Source organism: Carettochelys insculpta, chromosome 3 (genome assembly GCF_033958435.1).
Source record: "Carettochelys insculpta isolate YL-2023 chromosome 3, ASM3395843v1, whole genome shotgun sequence".
In the NCBI taxonomy this organism is placed as follows: domain Eukaryota; kingdom Metazoa; phylum Chordata; order Testudines; family Carettochelyidae; genus Carettochelys; species Carettochelys insculpta.
This window is the reverse complement of record NC_134139.1, coordinates 36,418,082-36,434,661: the sequence shown is the minus strand read 5'-3', so window position 1 is coordinate 36,434,661 and position 16,580 is coordinate 36,418,082. Positions and strand designations below refer to the sequence as shown.

Below are 16,580 nucleotides of genomic sequence, written 5' to 3'. Positions count from 1 at the left end.
CATGTATAAACTAAAATAGCTTCTTTTTTTTTTAAAAGAGTAATAAACAGACTTCTCAGTCAAATAGTGGAATAGTGAAATCTTCATTGACCTAGGATTAGCGGGAAAATATATATAGCCTAATGGACGATATGTAGTGTATAAAATTTTGTGTTTGTAGCTAGAAAATTGATACTGCTGGTTTTTTGATTTTGTTTTTTGTTTTTTTGTTTTTTGTTTTTGTTTTAATAAAGTTGTATAGTGCCATCGTAGTATCTGGGATTTTTTTATCCCAACTAATAGATTGTCTTCATGAAAATATCAAACCACTAAAATCCACTAGTGGACATTCTGTTCTTGTGCATTTTTAGTGTAATATTGCTTAATTTATATTCACAATAGACAACGTAACTTTAACATCCTTTTTATGTAGCAGCGCTATATCATGGTTTTTAATCACTGGCATCACTGATTCTCTGACTGATTTTACGATAATATCCTCTGCAGTTCATAAACAGTTGTTCTTAGTTTTCTCTCAAAATGGATGGGCATAATTTTATGTCTCACTTTTATTTGAGCCGCCAGTCAAGTTGAACTATTGTGAATCTGCACTAATAATGTATAATTATCTTTAGTCATATAATTATTATCCATTTTTTGAGAGTCTTCAGTAATCATCATAGAAAGGTATTACGAACAATAGGTAGTTTGACCAGATGTTCTGTTTTATGCAGACATAAATTCTGGAATTTCTAGAGAGGTACTGGTGCTCACATACTTTCTTAATAGAATTATAGTACATAGTGTCAGTGGCATTTATTCTCTAAAGACAAAATTTTTGTGTATCTCTCATTTTATGAGTAGTTCTTATACAAAGCAGTTAGATGGACAGTGTATGTAGACTCTTTTTTACAACCTATAAGTCAGTAGAACCCTTTCAGAAACTTGAAAAATGAAGTGTATTTTCATATTGCTGTAATCCCAGAGAGATGCGCATTCGATATGCGTGTATCTTGTATTTGTGCGATTGAGGCAGGGGATTCCCCTGTGAAGGAGGGAAGAGAGCAGGTGGAGCACATGGCTCTTTCATCTCAGCCTCAGCAGCTGCCGTGGAGGTCCTGCTGCCTGGTTCCCAACTCCCCACCGCTCTGGGAGCCAGGAAACTAAGCGGTTCTGGTGGGCTGGTCAGTTTCCTGTCTCCTGCAAGCTGAGCGAAGCCAGGAACCAGGCTGCCACCTGGTTTCTGTTTCCCCTGACTTGTGCAAAATTTGAGTTATGTGGGGGTTGTGAGGAATGCAAGCCCCCATGAAACTTGGGGGTCTTCTGTAAATACTGTACTTGGCATTTGGCAAGCTATTTTTCACTAGAAGAATTTAAATGTGTGGAAAGTTCAGAGATGTAAAGGACCAGCTACTTAAAACAGGATCGGCAATAAGCGGCCTACAGGCCAGATGAAGTTCGCCAGGGTTAGCTTTTGGTGGATAGCCAGCACTTTATTCACCTTCATGTCCACTGCTGTGGGTGCTTGCAGTTCCTGTTGGCCATGGTTTGCCCACTGTGACTTAAAATGTACAGTAAAAGCTTTATCTGGCACCCCACAGAATCAGGGGTGCTGGTTAATCACATGTACTGGATATTGGAGCGAGACCACTGACTCTGCTGCCACTGGTTTAGCAGCTGGCTCCCAGGCCCACTTCCACTGCTGCTGGCCAGAGGGCTGGCCCCCTGTGCCATCGACTGGACATCCAGTCTGCAGACAGTGTCCATAGAGCAATTGGCTCCTGACCATGATGCTGCTGCTGCTGCCACCAGCTGATCAGCTGACCCCATGACTATAGGCCACACCCAGGTAGCCAGCTGCCTTGGCCTCAAGGCAACTGGCTCTGTTCCGCTGCCCTGGCCAGGTGGCCACTGGCAGAGCACGTGCTGGTTAACTGAGCTTGCCAGTTTATCCAAATTCTGAATAACCTGCCTTTTACTATAATAGGAGTCATTTTCTCTTCACATATTCAGTTTCAAATATTTATTTCCATTCACATTCATCAGTTAACATTTACTTCTACCCTTTGCTAATTTCCTGAGTAAAACAGCAACAGAGTTTTACTTTGTATTTTCCTTGATGTGTTGATAACGATCCATAATCTTTTGCGCTGGAGGATACATTGCTGTGTCTCAGCTGTGAGGTGTAGAAGCACAAGGTGGTGTGTATGCCATTGGGAAGTACTTGAAATTTCAGTCTCAAAGTATTTTGTATAAATAATTTTGTGTACTAAGTGTATTAACTAGATCATGACTTGAATTTTTTTTTAAATTGTTCTAGGTTACAGATATAGGAGACTACTTTAAACATCACCTTTTGCAGTCCAGGCATAGAGGGGCATTTGAATTAGCTTACACTGGTTTTGTGATGCTCACTGAAACGCTTTCCAGGTAAAACCCAGTTGGTTTTTTTTTCTTTTTTTTTTGTTTTTTGTTTTTGTACAAGTGTAATGTTTTTACAGAATATGGCCCTGAATCTGCAACTGACTGTGCAAACAGCTCCTTGCACATTTGTGGCATTCCATTTAGTTCAGTGAGGATTTATGTGACTACAGGTGTCCCTCATTCAGAAGTAGGTGGGTGACGTGATTGTATGGGCTGGTTTATTTTCCTTGTATTCAGATACTCAAATTGGAAAGGTAAGAGTTAGATGGCTACTTGTTAAAAGGAAAAACAAGTATCAGCCCCTTTTCTTAATTCCTCTAGTGCTACCTACTGAAGAATAAGTAGAAGCTCATGGGAAAATTGGAGTGAAATCCATGGATCCTGCATTTTTAAAAAAAAAAAAATCCGAGAATGAATAGTAAACGCACTGTATTCAACAAGCACCTTTTTATATTTTAGTGGAAATTTTTATTACTTTTCATTGGATGAATATTCTGAGATTTGGAAAATTACCTCGGAATGATTTTTCCCTGTAATTGTATTTTTATACTTCCCTATGAGGACTATGCCAGCTGAGCTGCCTCTGTGTCTAGGCAAGAGTGGATTTTCCATTAAGTGCTTAGAAAATAATTTCACAAAATGGGTATTGAGGAGCTTGATTTGAAATCTAGGGAAGGGAGTAGGGAACCATCCTGAGTTTTCAGTGAGAAAAAACAAATACAAAATATCCTTTACTGACTCTCTGCTTTTCTGAGCAGCAAACTGACAAAAGCTGAACATTTTTTTTTATACGCTCATCCCTCGCTATATGAGCACAACTGGTCCCCAAGTTTCTGCTCGTAGGTGAGAATTCTTAAGAGTGACACTAAATTTCCATTAAAATACATATAAAAGTCTCTGATTCATTCCATGTGCTTGTAACTCAGCAGAGGAGTGGCAGCACGTGGCACTGCTTTTGAAAGGTAAGTGAACCTTGGGTTTGAGGGGTGGGGGTTGGGGAGGGTTAAAGGCTGGGGGCAGTTTGGGGCTATGAGTGGGAGGGAGGGCTAAAATCTGGTGGTGGGTTGGGTCTGCGGGGCTGGCGGGGGGCTCAGGCTGTAGCAGGTTGGGTCTGTGGAGCTGGAGGGGGGCTCAGGCTGCAGCAGGTTGGGTCTGTGGAGCTGGCGGGGGATTCAGGCTGCAGCAGGTTGGGTCTGTGGACCTGGCAGGAGGGGTCGGGCTGTGGCGGGTTGGGTCTGCGAGGAGTGGGGTAAGGCTCGTATTAGCAGGGCGGAGTTCATTTGTCTAGTGAACAAAGGTAGGTATATGTATCCCTTGTTTCGGCAAGTACTTGTAAGTAAAGTACTCATTTAACGAGGAACGAGTGTACTTACTGTATTAACTCTTGTCCCTGATGGACTGTAAAGGAGTTTTGCCATGGGCTTCATTACAGTTAGGATTTTTTACCTTGATTTCAAGCAAAGGGCCTTAATCATTATGCAGATTCATAGAGAGCTGCTATTTGCTTTCTTATGTAACCTTTTGTATTAGACAGGTACCAATTTAGAGCTTTGGTGGGAGAATATTTTCCAGAAGGGAGTTTTGCATAGGTTCAGCCAGTGGATGCTGAGAAAGCAGTTCATGGGACTGGTTAACATGGTTGAAATTCAAGTTATTCAACAGTGTTAAGAGTGTCAGCCTGTTCTAGTAACGTGGTTAGTTTTTCTGCTTATAAGAAACTTAACACCATTATCCCATCCTTGAGAGAAAAAGAGGGGTGATTTAAAGGTACCCAAATTTGATATTATAGAGAAAACAATATATTCAGATACTTGAATATATGAAAACATTAATCCAAAGCCAGCATAGATGCCTATATAAAGACAGTGAGAGATTAGTCACTGTGGGACACAGAGACCTCTGGGGCACTTTGGCTTCTCAGTAGGAGATATTAATCTTTTATGGAATTCTCCTTTTGGGGATTATTATGAGCCAAGGTACAGGCAGGTCTGTGACTCATCAGACAAATCTCTGTGGTCTGTCTAATGGTGTCCTTGTGTTTAAAGACAGCTTGAAATAATGAATATTAACTTCCATGCAACCTTCCACCCACATTCTTAGTTCAGAAAATATAAAGGTATATTTCTGTATTTCTGCTTCTGCTGTGCTGGCCAGGGATTATGCACTACCATGGACAACTACTCCATTTCTTGGTGGGCTCCCGTCCAGTTACACAGCTTCCTTAAACATCATCTTATCTATATCATCCTGTCAGCTGAGTAAATACCATCTGGCTGGGGATAGGCTTGCACGTTTGTACTTGATATTTCTTTTTTTGTGCCAGGTTGTGATAGAGAGAATTATTGCACTTTCTGGTGGGTAATGGCTGCTACTTATTAAACGTATGGGAATAGATACTTCCAGTATTCGCTATTACATCAAGTTGTTGTAAGTCTGCAGAATGAAATATTGGGCCTGGATCAGCATTTCTTTTTTAACTGAAATTAATTCATTACTTCCGATATCCTCTTCTGCAAATCTCTGGATTAATAAAACTCCTCTTTCTTGATTTGTAACTTAAGTCTGCTTACAACGAAGCTAACAGTAAAATCAAATTACAATCCCAATTTGAACTAGACTGTGCTAAAGAGGAGGCTTTTGAAATGACTGTTGGACAGGTCACTGAAATGGTAAATGCAGTGAAGTTGTAGCTGGGTCAGTCCAATCATTTTGGAGAATCAGGATAGATGAGATAATATCTTTTATTGCACCAAATTCTGTTAGGAAGAGAGAGAAGCTTTCGGGTAGACCTGAAGAAGAGGTTTGTGTGGCTTGAGGGCTTCTCTCTTCCCAGTGGAGGTTGGTTCAGTAAAATATATTTCCTTACTCATCTTGTCTCTGTGAAATAAGAAACACAGTTAGCATTTGTTTGAATTTTAATTAAAATTATTTGAAATTTCTGAGTTCTGGAAGAAATTGGGGAAATTGGGAAGCGTGATGTCTGACTGACTTAAAGGCATATGCAATATGGCATAGAAACATAAACTCTGACATCACAGTGTTTCTTGGAGATGGTAGTCCATCTGTTGAAAGGGGTCAGAAAATCTTTCACAGATAAAACTGTCAATATTTTAAATCAGGAATTTTGTCTATAATTTTGAGGACAGCTGGCTGAGTATGTGAACTGTAGGACATGATATAATTGCCTTAAATAACAGCTAAGTCCCACCAATAACATCTCTGTTCTTGTTAACAAAAAAAATAGGAAATTCAATGGCAAAATACTTTATTGTATTCAACTTTATTGAAGAGTGAAGGTTACTTGATGGTGGTTCGTCCTCTTGCAAAATACTGGTTGAGTAAAACTCAACATTTGAAAACCAGGGCATTAAAAGTTAATGCTGCTCATGCAAAATTAGCTCTGCCCTCTTTAAGCCATGCCCTAGTGTGCCGTGTTAACTCTCACCTTGACTCTGTCAACCATGGAGTTGATGAAAAGCATAAGCTCTTCAAGTCCTTTTCTTATCCCAGAATTAGTGGATATTTTCTAGGCTATGGCACTTTCAAAATGGGCGCTCTCTGTTCTCAAGGAAATACTGAAGTCCAGTGAAGAATTTAACACAGACTTGCCTTTTGTGCCCTGACTCTTGTCAGTCTGAATTTTCCGCTTTCTCCATTGGTCATTTCAGTTTTATTTTCTGTAAATCATCCTTGGTCAATGATATGAGGTCAGTATGGTCTGCTAATCTGAGGTTATGGTCATGTGACGCCTCCAATTTCATCTGTCTCTACTGCCAGTTGAACAAATCTGGTGACCACATGCATCCTTTTCTCCTACAATCATCCTAACCAATCAGCTTTATGTCAACTGACACTCAAGTCATCAGTTTGCTGTAGATGCTTCTACCATCTTGATCTATTTTTAGGGCCATACATTCTCATAACTTTTCATAATCATTTCTTCCCAGTGCTATCAAAAATATATTTGAAGTCCAGAAAATTGTTGTAACTGGTTTGGTTGTAGATCTATGTACTTCTCCAATATCTGTCTTATCACAAATAACTCATCAATTGTACTTTATCCTGATCAAAATTAGGGCTGTCAACCAATTTACAAAATTAATCACAATTAATCATGCTATTAAACAATAATATAATGCCACTTAAATATTTTGAAGATTTTCTACATTTTCAGCTATATTGATTTCAATTACATCACAGAATACAAAGTGTGCAGGGCTTACTTTATATTTCTTTAATAACAAATATTTGTACTGTACAAAACAAACATTTTTTTCCTTTTACCTAATACAGTTACTTTAGTGTAGCGTCTTTATCATTAAAATTGGAGTTGCAAATGTAGTTATGTAAAAAAAAATTGCATTAAAAATAAAATGTTAAATTTCAGAATTTACAAGTCCATTCAGTTTTAATTCTTGTCAGCCAGTCATTCAGACAAAGACTATTTACATTTGCAAGAGAGAAACCTTCCCGTTTCTGATTGTCAGTGTTACCTGAAGGTAATATTTACGTGACAGATACGCTGAAGAGTTATATGTCCATTCATGCTTCACTCACTATTCTAGAGGACCTCACCATGCTGATGACAAGTTGATAATGATCCAAAGCTGTGCCAACTGATGTGTGTTGCTTTTCTTTACCTGAGTCACATGCCACCAGCAGAAGGTTGACTTTCTTTGTTGGCGGATTGGGTTCTGTAGTTTCCACATTGGTGTATTGCTCTTTTAAGACATCTGAAAACATGCTTCATACCTCATCCTTCCCAGACTGTGGAAAGACAATTCAGATTCTTAAGCTTTGGGTCAAGAGCTACAGCTATCTATAATCATCATCTTTGTGTTTTGTCAATTCTGCATTGAAAGTGTTGTTAAAGTAAACAGGATGTTCAGGGTCATTGTGTAAGAGTAGTGAAACATGAGATACTTGGCAGACTGAGGGTAAAACCACTGAGCGGGAGACGTACAATTCTGCTCCGATGAGTATCATCAGCATGGAAGCAAGTCCTCTGGAATGGTGGCCAAAACAAAGCAGCATATCTGGCACACAAATACCTTGCAATGCTGGCTATAAAAGTGCTGTATGAATGCCTGTTCTTGCTTTTGGTTGACCTTGTGAAGAAGAAGCTGCAGCATTATTTCCTGAAAACGTGAACAAACTTGTTTGTCTTAGTGGTAGGCTGAACAAAAAGTAGAACTGAGTGGCCTTGTAGGATCAAATATATTACATGGCTATTTTTTGGAATGCGATTATGTAACTGTAACTGTAATAAGGTGGTGTAGGCTCCCTCCAACCAAGATGGGGAGGAACAAGCCTCTCTCCCCAACTGGGCGGAGCCAGGCCTGCCTCATGTGACCTGCTGGAAGTACATCGCCAGGGCAGGGCCTCCTGCTTAGTGAGAGCTGAGTCACCAGAGGCAGATGGACTCTGCTTGTTCCTGGCCACTGACCCTGCTGCATGCCCAATGACACCATGCCTACTGGGAAGCCTGCTCCTGCCATGGACCTGCCAGGACTGCAGTTGGAGGACACCCTGAGGAGACGGGAAGAAGTGGCCTAGCTGCAGTTAACCTTGGTCTGTCTGCAGCTTTGCCTGAGGCAGAGTCAATGTGTTGCCATTGTGATTTCCACCGTCCCAGTGGGGGACAGCTCTTCCACTGTTAAGGCTCTGGGTCAGGGTCTGTTGGAGTAGGGTGGGTCTGGACCTCTCCTGCCACCTCACCTCAAGATGGCAGTCTTCCCTCACCAAGCCAGTGACCTGTGCCTTTTGGTCATTTTCTGGCACCGAAATGCTCAATCCCTGGGATTCCTTCTGATTCAGCTAATTGATTCCTGGAATTGTGCTGTCTGAGAGCCAAGGAAGTAGAGCTAATTGACTACTGGGCTTGCTCTGCCTCTGACCCAAGTAGAGCTGATTGACTACCGGGCATGCCCTATCTCTACATTGATCGACTAGGGCAAATTGACAATAAAGCTGGTGTGTTCAGTCTTTGCAATGAGAGACCAGGGCTGATTGGCTTCTGGGCTTGCTCTGGCCTTACAACTAGAGCTCAGATCTAATTGGTTGGTGGTCTTGCTCTGTCTCTGTTTCCTTGGTTGAAGGGCTTGGGACTACTTGTTGCCTCTGTGGGCTCTGATCCCTGTCGTCATGGCCCAAAGACAACAGACTAAGCTCTGTGCAGCCTCTTTGTGCAGGGCTGGACAGATGTAGGTGGTTGGCTCTTTAGCTCTGTTGGGAAATTATTTGTAACGCTAATTCCTCTGACACTAGACAGTGGCCTGATGGCACAGAGAGGTAATGACGCCTCCCTTTGATCCAGAAGGGGAGGAACAACCATGCCACCACAATAGGAACAAAAACAAATCTACATTTGTAAGTTACACTTTCACAATAAAGAGACTGCATTCATGGTCTTTTATGAGGTGAATTGAAAAATACTATTTATTTTATCAATTTTTACAGTACAAATATTTAAAATAAAAATATTTAGTGAGCATGCTACACTTGGTATTCTATCAAAACAAAAAGCAGTCAAGTAGCACTTTGAAGACTAGCAAAATACCACACATGTAATCATACAAACAATAGCATACCAATTGAAATTTATTCCATTTTGGATGTTTTTCCTACATTTTCAAATATATTGATTTCAGTTAAAACATAGAATACCAACAACGAGGGAGCCGTGCTAGTCTATACACTATCAAAACAAAAAGCAGTCAAGTAGCACTTTAAAGACTAGCAAAATAGTGTATTAGGTGAGCTTTCGTGGGACAGACCCACTTCTTCAGACCATAGCCACACCAGATCAGACTCAATATTTAAGGCACTGAGAACCAAAAACAGTAATCAAGGAGGACAAATCAGAAAAAAAATGATCAAGGTGAGCAAATCAGGGACCCACCCCTCCACTCTCTGATTTGCTCACCTTGATCATTTTTTTTCTGATTTGTCCTCCTTGATTACTGTTTTTGGTTCTCAGTGCCTTAAATATTGAGTCTGATCTGGTGTGGCTATGGTCTGAAGAAGTGGGTCTGTCCCACGAAAGCTCACCTAATGCACTATTTTGCTAGTCTTTAAAGTGCTACTTGACTGCTTTTTGTTTTGATAGTGTATAGACTAGCACGGGTCCCTCGTTGTTGGTATTCTATGTTTTAATTGAAATCAATATATTTGAAAATGTAGGAAAAACATCCAAAATGGAATAAATTTCAATTGGTATGCTATTGTTTGTGTGATTACATGTGTGGTTAATTATTTTAGTTGACTGCATGAGAACACCAATTAATCAATGCTTCTTTTTAAAATCCAACTTGTTCCTCTGCAAGTGCTTCTCCTGCAAACCTCTTCATTCTCCTCAGGAATGTCTTTGTGAATGTTTGCTTTTTCCAGGCACACTCAAAAAGCTGACTGTAGGAACTACAGAACACTCACTCTTACTGCAATTTTTATGAAACAAACAAGCAGTTGTGTAGCACTTTAAAGACAAACAAAATAAATTAATAGGTGGTGATCTTTTATGGGGCGGACCCACTTCTTGAGATCTGGAGATATGCCATTTCCAGTACAGAACTGATAGTTTTATAATGCACATCCAAAAAAAATTTATATGGATTGGTGTGATTACACTTTCCCCCAGTCACTTGACACTTGCACATTTGTAAATTTTATTGATGAGCTTGTCTGTCACCTTTGCTGTGTGTCCTTGCCTGCTTGCAGCAGTTCTGCAGCTGTGTTGTCACTTCTTGGTGTCTTTTCCTTTTTTTGACTTTCTGTCAAGACATATAGTATTCTAAGAATTCTGGCATCTACCCTCCCTGGTTTGTGCTGGGAATCTTGTCCAGAACTATTTCATGTACTGTATTCTGCATATTTCATAATTCTTCAAAATATCTTTCCATGTTTATTCTTTGCTTGTTTGTCCTCTATTATTTGTTTGTGTTTCCCTTTCGCTATTGACGTCCTCAGTTTGTGTATCGCATTCATTTCTCTTACGTTGTGATACAACCCATGTCATGTTTTTCTTTGCATATTTTTCTGCTTATTTATATTGTTCACTTAACTAGTTGTTTGATTTCTGTTTTATCCCTATGGTCAAACTGTTGTACTGTGTTCTGACTTTCACTCTTGTTTTGTTCTCCTTTGGCTTCCTGCGCTTGGCACTTTGTGAGGACAGTTTATCTGTTATCCATTTGGATTTCTTCGTTTTGGCCTTATAGTGCAACACTTGTTCAGCTGCTCTTGTAATCAACGTCCCCCATGCCCTTTTCCCCAATCAATTTTGGATCGATTTAAATAAGTGGTTTTCAAACTTTTTAGGCTGTGTATCCCTTTCCAAATAATGTAGTCTACTGCATATCCATCAGCAATCCTTTTTTTTTTTTTTTTTTTTTTAAATCTTCAGAGGTATGAAGTTTCTTCTGTGTGGCTTCTTTATGTTCACTCTGGAAATGTCTCTTTCAATTTGTCCACTTCTTAGATCTTTTTTCTTAGTACTTTGTTGATTGCTCTCAGCCTCCAGCTCATTAATGCTGGCACTAATTTATGATCAGTGCCAACATCCACTTGATTTCCATCTCTGATTCAGGAGTATTTCTATCGTGGTCTTTGTTTGCCCATCACGTATCCATGTCTACTTCCTCTTGGCTTTCTGTGTTGAAATAACATGTTGTTTATCACCAGATTGTTGCTTAGGCTAAAAAATTTCTGCTTTTCTTCTTTCTCATTTTCTTCTCTCAGTTCATGTCTGTCTGTTGTGTGTTACACAGCTGCCGTTCAGTATCCTGGGAGCTCTGTAACCTTCTTTGTTTCCTTAACAGGATCATTATGTTTGAGAACATGAAGGAATGTCCTTGCACAGTTAGATTTGTAGGACTTTACTCATTTGGGAGGAATAGGGTGGATCAATTTAAATAAGTAGTTTTCAAACTTTTAAAGTCAATGTGAGAGAGAGAAGACTCCAGAAGGACTAATGAAGAGCAAAGTGTTGAAAAGAATTTTCACAGGGCAAGCAGGATTACACTGATTTATATTTAAATTCAAAGTTTACTCACAAAGACAGCACTTCTAATTATATGACATTGAAGCTACAAGCCTAAAAAATCAGGAAATCCATATGAAAGATTGACTTTTCATCCTTAATAGATGATATTTTTGCATGGGGAGGGGAGCACAGCCTTATGTACATTATGGAGAGAGGTTCAACCTTAATTTTGAATTTCCTAGGTTTCAGTAGTTTGTGCCTCAGTTTTATTGCAGTCAGTGAAACTGAACAGAATAGCTATTGTAGCAATGTGTAAAATAGTTGAACTGGAAGAAAGGTAAATCAGAAAAACTGCAAAAACCACTCATTGAACTGCAATTGAAGTCATATATTTACCAAGTTACTGTGTGGTGTTTTAATTAAAGATTTTAATCACTTGATCTGGTACCGTCTGATACCGATTAGAGTTCTTAAGGTGAAAAATAACAAATTTGTAAAAATAACAATTCTTAAATTTGTGGGTCACCTGCTATTAATGACAATAATTTGCCTACAGAGCCATATGAGATGCTGCTGCTCACCTCCATTTCCAAGTTAATAGTCTCCAAAGTTTTTTACTTTAGCTCAGTAACGCTTTGCTTTCACATGAACTTGGGTTTGGTGAGTGACTGAACAGGATAGAATTACTTGTGGCATCTTTAGCATGCAATGTAATAAAGCAGCTTTTAAATATTACCTATGTTTTGCTTTGTTCTCTTTTGTACTACCATGTATGTTAGCATAGGATGTTTGTTTTTATGCTGAAGTCTTAAGTGTTCTTCTTTAACTAGCTAAAACGAGAAGCTTAAACCATGTTTGAGTTAAGGAGATCAGTAACGTTAGTGTTTACAATTAAACCAGCAATATTTGTAGTTGTAAACTATAGTTGAAATGGGATCACAATGTTTGAGAGACCCACCAGAACTGCTGGTTGGTCAAAACGCTGTACCCTTGTACACAAAAGGGTGCAAAGCCAGACCATCTCCTCACTTATTTGAGGAAGTATGCTTTGCAAAAGAAAGGTAGAGCAGTGACCATTTTGTTGTAAAAGTCAGAAGAAGATGACTCAGCTAGTAGCCTTGGTTGTGGATCCTACAATGTTGTGTTACCCACTCTCTTTGAAACCCTGCTTGTCTGAAGCTTTTGAAGTGGCTGTCAGGGTGGCGGTTTAAACTTACATTCATTATTTGCTTGAAAAAGAACTCTGAAAAGTGGGGAGGAAGGAGAAGCAATGTACGGAATCCATGGTGCTGCTTATCCCCTAGAAGGCATTGGGTATCCAGGAGTCCTTTAAATGGCCCTAACAAAAGGTAGAGGATCTATTGTGACTGTTGCTTAGCTATATACTGTGCCCTTTCTGAGTTGGGAGAAAATAAGATAAAAATATTGTGTTTTTAAATATTTAGGTGGTAGACGCTGTAGTTGTAGATGGTCTGTTATATGGGCTTCTGGGGTCCCAGCACCAGGAATATTTCTGTCCCAGGGCTGGACTCCATGAAAACTTGCTGCTGGCTTTTGCTCCCTGCTTAGAGCCCATCATGCTCCTTTCTCACTTCTTCTGGCCCCGCTTGTTGCCCCTTGGTGATTTAAAATGCCTTGCGGCAGGGGAGTGTCCGTCAGCAGCTCAGCAGGATTAGAGTGGCTTCAGGACACTCTGCTCACTCTGGCTGCTGTGTCATATGTGTGTTCCAGTGGCTGGGGGAGGTGGAGGGAGCAGAGTCTGTGTGCAGATCCATCTGCTCGTCCCCCACTCTGATCCTTCTAAAGCCTACATCCTTTCCTTCATCTCCCCCTGTTCTGCCCCCAAACTACCTCTCCCCCTCCAGCCCACAAACTCCCTTCCAGAGCCTGCTTCCAGGACCCCCGTTCCCTCCTCCAGGCCAGAGCCAGCATCCATATCCTCTCCCAGATGAGGGTCTGCACTCAGACTCCCACCTGCACTCAAACCCTCCTTTCTCATTGCATCTGCATCCATGCTCCCTCCCAGAGCTTGCACCCTTCTGTCCTCCAATTCCCTGCTCCAGTCAAGAACCTGCACACAGCACTCAAAACTCCCTCTCAGAGCCTGCACCTCTTCGCTACTCAAAGTCCCTCTCAAACCCTGAGGCAGGGGTTGGTGGGGGAAGATTTTGAGTGGGGTGCTGGCTCTGGGCATTATGGGTATTGCCAAAATTTTGGCAAACTTGCCACCCCGGACTCTAGTGATGGGGTTGATTAAAAACATAGTTAGTTGAAAATCGAGTGAAGGACAGCAGGGGCAATAGAAATTTGATGTACTTTTAAAGGGTTCAGTTTACTTGAACAGAGGAAGTATATGTGGGGGATGGGGAAGAAATAAGAGAGTGAAAGGAGGAAGAGAGCCTTCCTCTTTTTCCTTCTTCTGCTTCCTGTCCCTCCCTCTTCCTCCCTCCCCAATTTTCTGTCTTCTTTCTTAACTTTAGACTTCTTATTTCAACCACCCAGGTGGTCAGATAGGGCGAACAGGCCACCCGGTATTCAAGAATAATTAGGACTTGTGTTTTGGCCACAGCAAATCCTACAGGGTTAATATAATTGCAGTTGTATTAAACATAACTAATAATCATTTCTTACGGGCTATGCAGGTTACTTGCTTTTAATAATCTAAAATACCATTAATGGAAATATTAATTCTATCTGTAAATATTACATTTGGAACGACTATATCATGGTTAAGGGGTATTTTTTATCCTGGCTGACTAAATTATGTTTTGTTGAACTTTGGGCAGCAGCTGGAACCGAAGTTGGCTTGGGGCTCTGCTTCTGCGTAAACGTCCTTTGCTTGAGGCCATTCCTGTAATTTTGACAAAGTATTTATTTTTACGACTGCTGTGTGAGAATGTTTCATAGGGAATGCCAGATTGTATAACTACAGAGGAAAAATACTTCATGGCAAAAGTGCAGTTTAGACACTTGACAAATAAGTCAAAGTCCTGGTAATGAATTGTACCCTTGTTTTTTGCTCTCTTTGCTAGTTGCATATTTTTTGTGTATTTTACATATAAAATGATTTTGAATGTATTTTGTTTTAAACTGTTTAAAGAGACCTAGCATTAAAAAGGCATTGCAGTACTGCTGCTCAGGTTTACAGAAGCATTTTACTTATTTCATTTGTACTGAACATACACTCGTTGCGTAAGTTTTCCGGAGCATTATGTCTGACTAAACCAGAAGTCACCAATGAATTGATTGTGATTGACTTGTTGATCCTGGAGCTTCAGCTAGTCAGTCCTGATCTCTGGGCTACTAAAGTGAAGCTAGGCTCAGACAGGCTGGTTGCAATCTCATCTTCATGCTCCCCCATGCTTGGTTGAGGAGGTTAGCATGTCTCTCTCTGTAGGCTGATTGCACTCGTAGCTCCTATTGGCCAGCTCCTGGCCAATGGGACCTCTGAGGACAGTGCTGAGAAAAGGAGGCAGCATGAAGAGACATGCTGTCCCCTTCCACCCTCTCATGGAAGCACAGAGACAAGCTTGCAGTCTGTACCCCTTCCTGCTCTTGAATTCTGTGATTCCAGCCCGGAGCCTTCACCCCCTGCCGCAATCCAGTGAAAGCGAGTGAGGGTGGGGGAGAGCAAGTGATGGAGAGAAGGGGGAATTGAGTGGGCGAGGCTCTGGGGAGGCAGTAGAGAAGATCTTGGGTTTCCTGAAACTTAAAGTGATCTCGGGTGTAAAGAGGTTGGAGATCACTGGACTGAAGCATAGCTAAATCAGCATTAGCCAGGAATGTCGACCTACAGGCTACAGCCGGTTCCTTACATAAGTTCATATTGAACAAGGGCACTATATGAGTCTACTTACCTAACCAATTCTTTTAAACATTACACTCCTCCACAAATGGCCTGCCTTGGGCATAGGCGCAAATAAACACATGGGCCTTACACAAGTCTTTGAAGGTCAGTAAAATCACAGACATGCAACCTAAAGTACCAGAGGGCAGTATCCTCCCTGTAACGCTCACTAGAGATTGCCTGAAGCTCATATCTGGGGACTATTATCTTGGCCAATCACAGCTATTAAGAGAGAGTTGATATCTTCAGTAGTCAGGGAGCAGCTCAGTTAAGTGTCCTATGGATTAAACTTTCTTGTATCCAGTTTTTGAAATATGGGAAGAATCCAGGGGCAGTGTTCTTGGGTAACTAAAACACACATGCACCCACATTCTCCCTTGCTTTTTCTTCCACCTTCCCTTCCCATGACAGCTGGTAGCATGGGTGAAAGCACGGTGAAACTTCACTCCCTTTCCCCTCATGGCTTTGCACATGCTTGATAGGGAACATCCAGGAACTGTTAGGGAAGTGTTCGGCTCCCATACTTCTCTTGTCATGTGTTCCTGAATATGTTAGTATCTCCAAATGTATAAGGTTTGTGCGTATTCCCATCTTCCAAAAATGATAATGTATTTTCCCCAGTATTGATGCAAATGTAATCAAACTTATGCATTAAGAAAAATTTTTCTTATTTAATAAAGTTAAATACCATTCTCCACAACAACGATAGGGAGGAGTTTATTATCTTTTAATTTTGTTTGAATCTATCTGTCCTAAATACTTATGTCCGCTTACCTGTCTCTCGTAGATGTACTAATGAGAGTCTTCGTACACTGCCACAGCAATGGTTATACAATGTTTTAGAAGAAATCAAGTCTTGTGATCCTTCTTCTAAACTATGTGCAACTAGACGCAGTGCTGGAATTCCATTCTACATACAGGTAGCTACTAATGTTGCACCTCTAATGCCACATGGCCGCATTCATTGTATTGGCACAACATTTTGAGATACATAAATTCTCAAAAAGCACTGATGCATACATTGTGAGATTAGCGTGTGGGGGTTTTCCCCTGATTTCATCCTTTCTGAGTCAGATTATACCCCTTCTTGATACTTTGTCAATAGAGATGAAAGCAGAAGATCAAATTTTTTTTGTCCTAGTTTACATTCATGAAAACTGGGATTACAGAATGGGAGTATAATTCACCCTGAGATGTAGATCTGTTGACTGGTATTTTTGGAGGAGGAAAGCACATGAGATTTATGGTTTTATTGTTGTATGTGTCAAATGTGTAATAATTCAGAGATTGTAAAGAGAGCTGATAAGTGTATTCTGTAATATCCGTACTTCTATTTATTTTTCATATGAG

At 40.5% G+C, this 16,580-nt stretch overlaps 1 protein-coding gene across 4 annotated transcripts in view; it reads left to right on the top strand.

Moving 5' to 3' along the window:
* The window catches only part of THADA (THADA armadillo repeat containing), a 310,355-nt gene that overhangs the window by 50,733 nt on the left and 243,042 nt on the right, over positions 1 to 16,580 (top strand). For all 4 annotated transcript variants that reach the window (XM_074989608.1, XM_074989609.1, XM_074989610.1 and 1 more), the window contains 2 exons: positions 2,300 to 2,409; positions 16,018 to 16,150. In XM_074989608.1, coding sequence (XP_074845709.1) covers positions 2,300 to 2,409; positions 16,018 to 16,150 — 243 coding nt within the window. The remainder of the gene's footprint in view (positions 1 to 2,299; positions 2,410 to 16,017; positions 16,151 to 16,580) is intronic.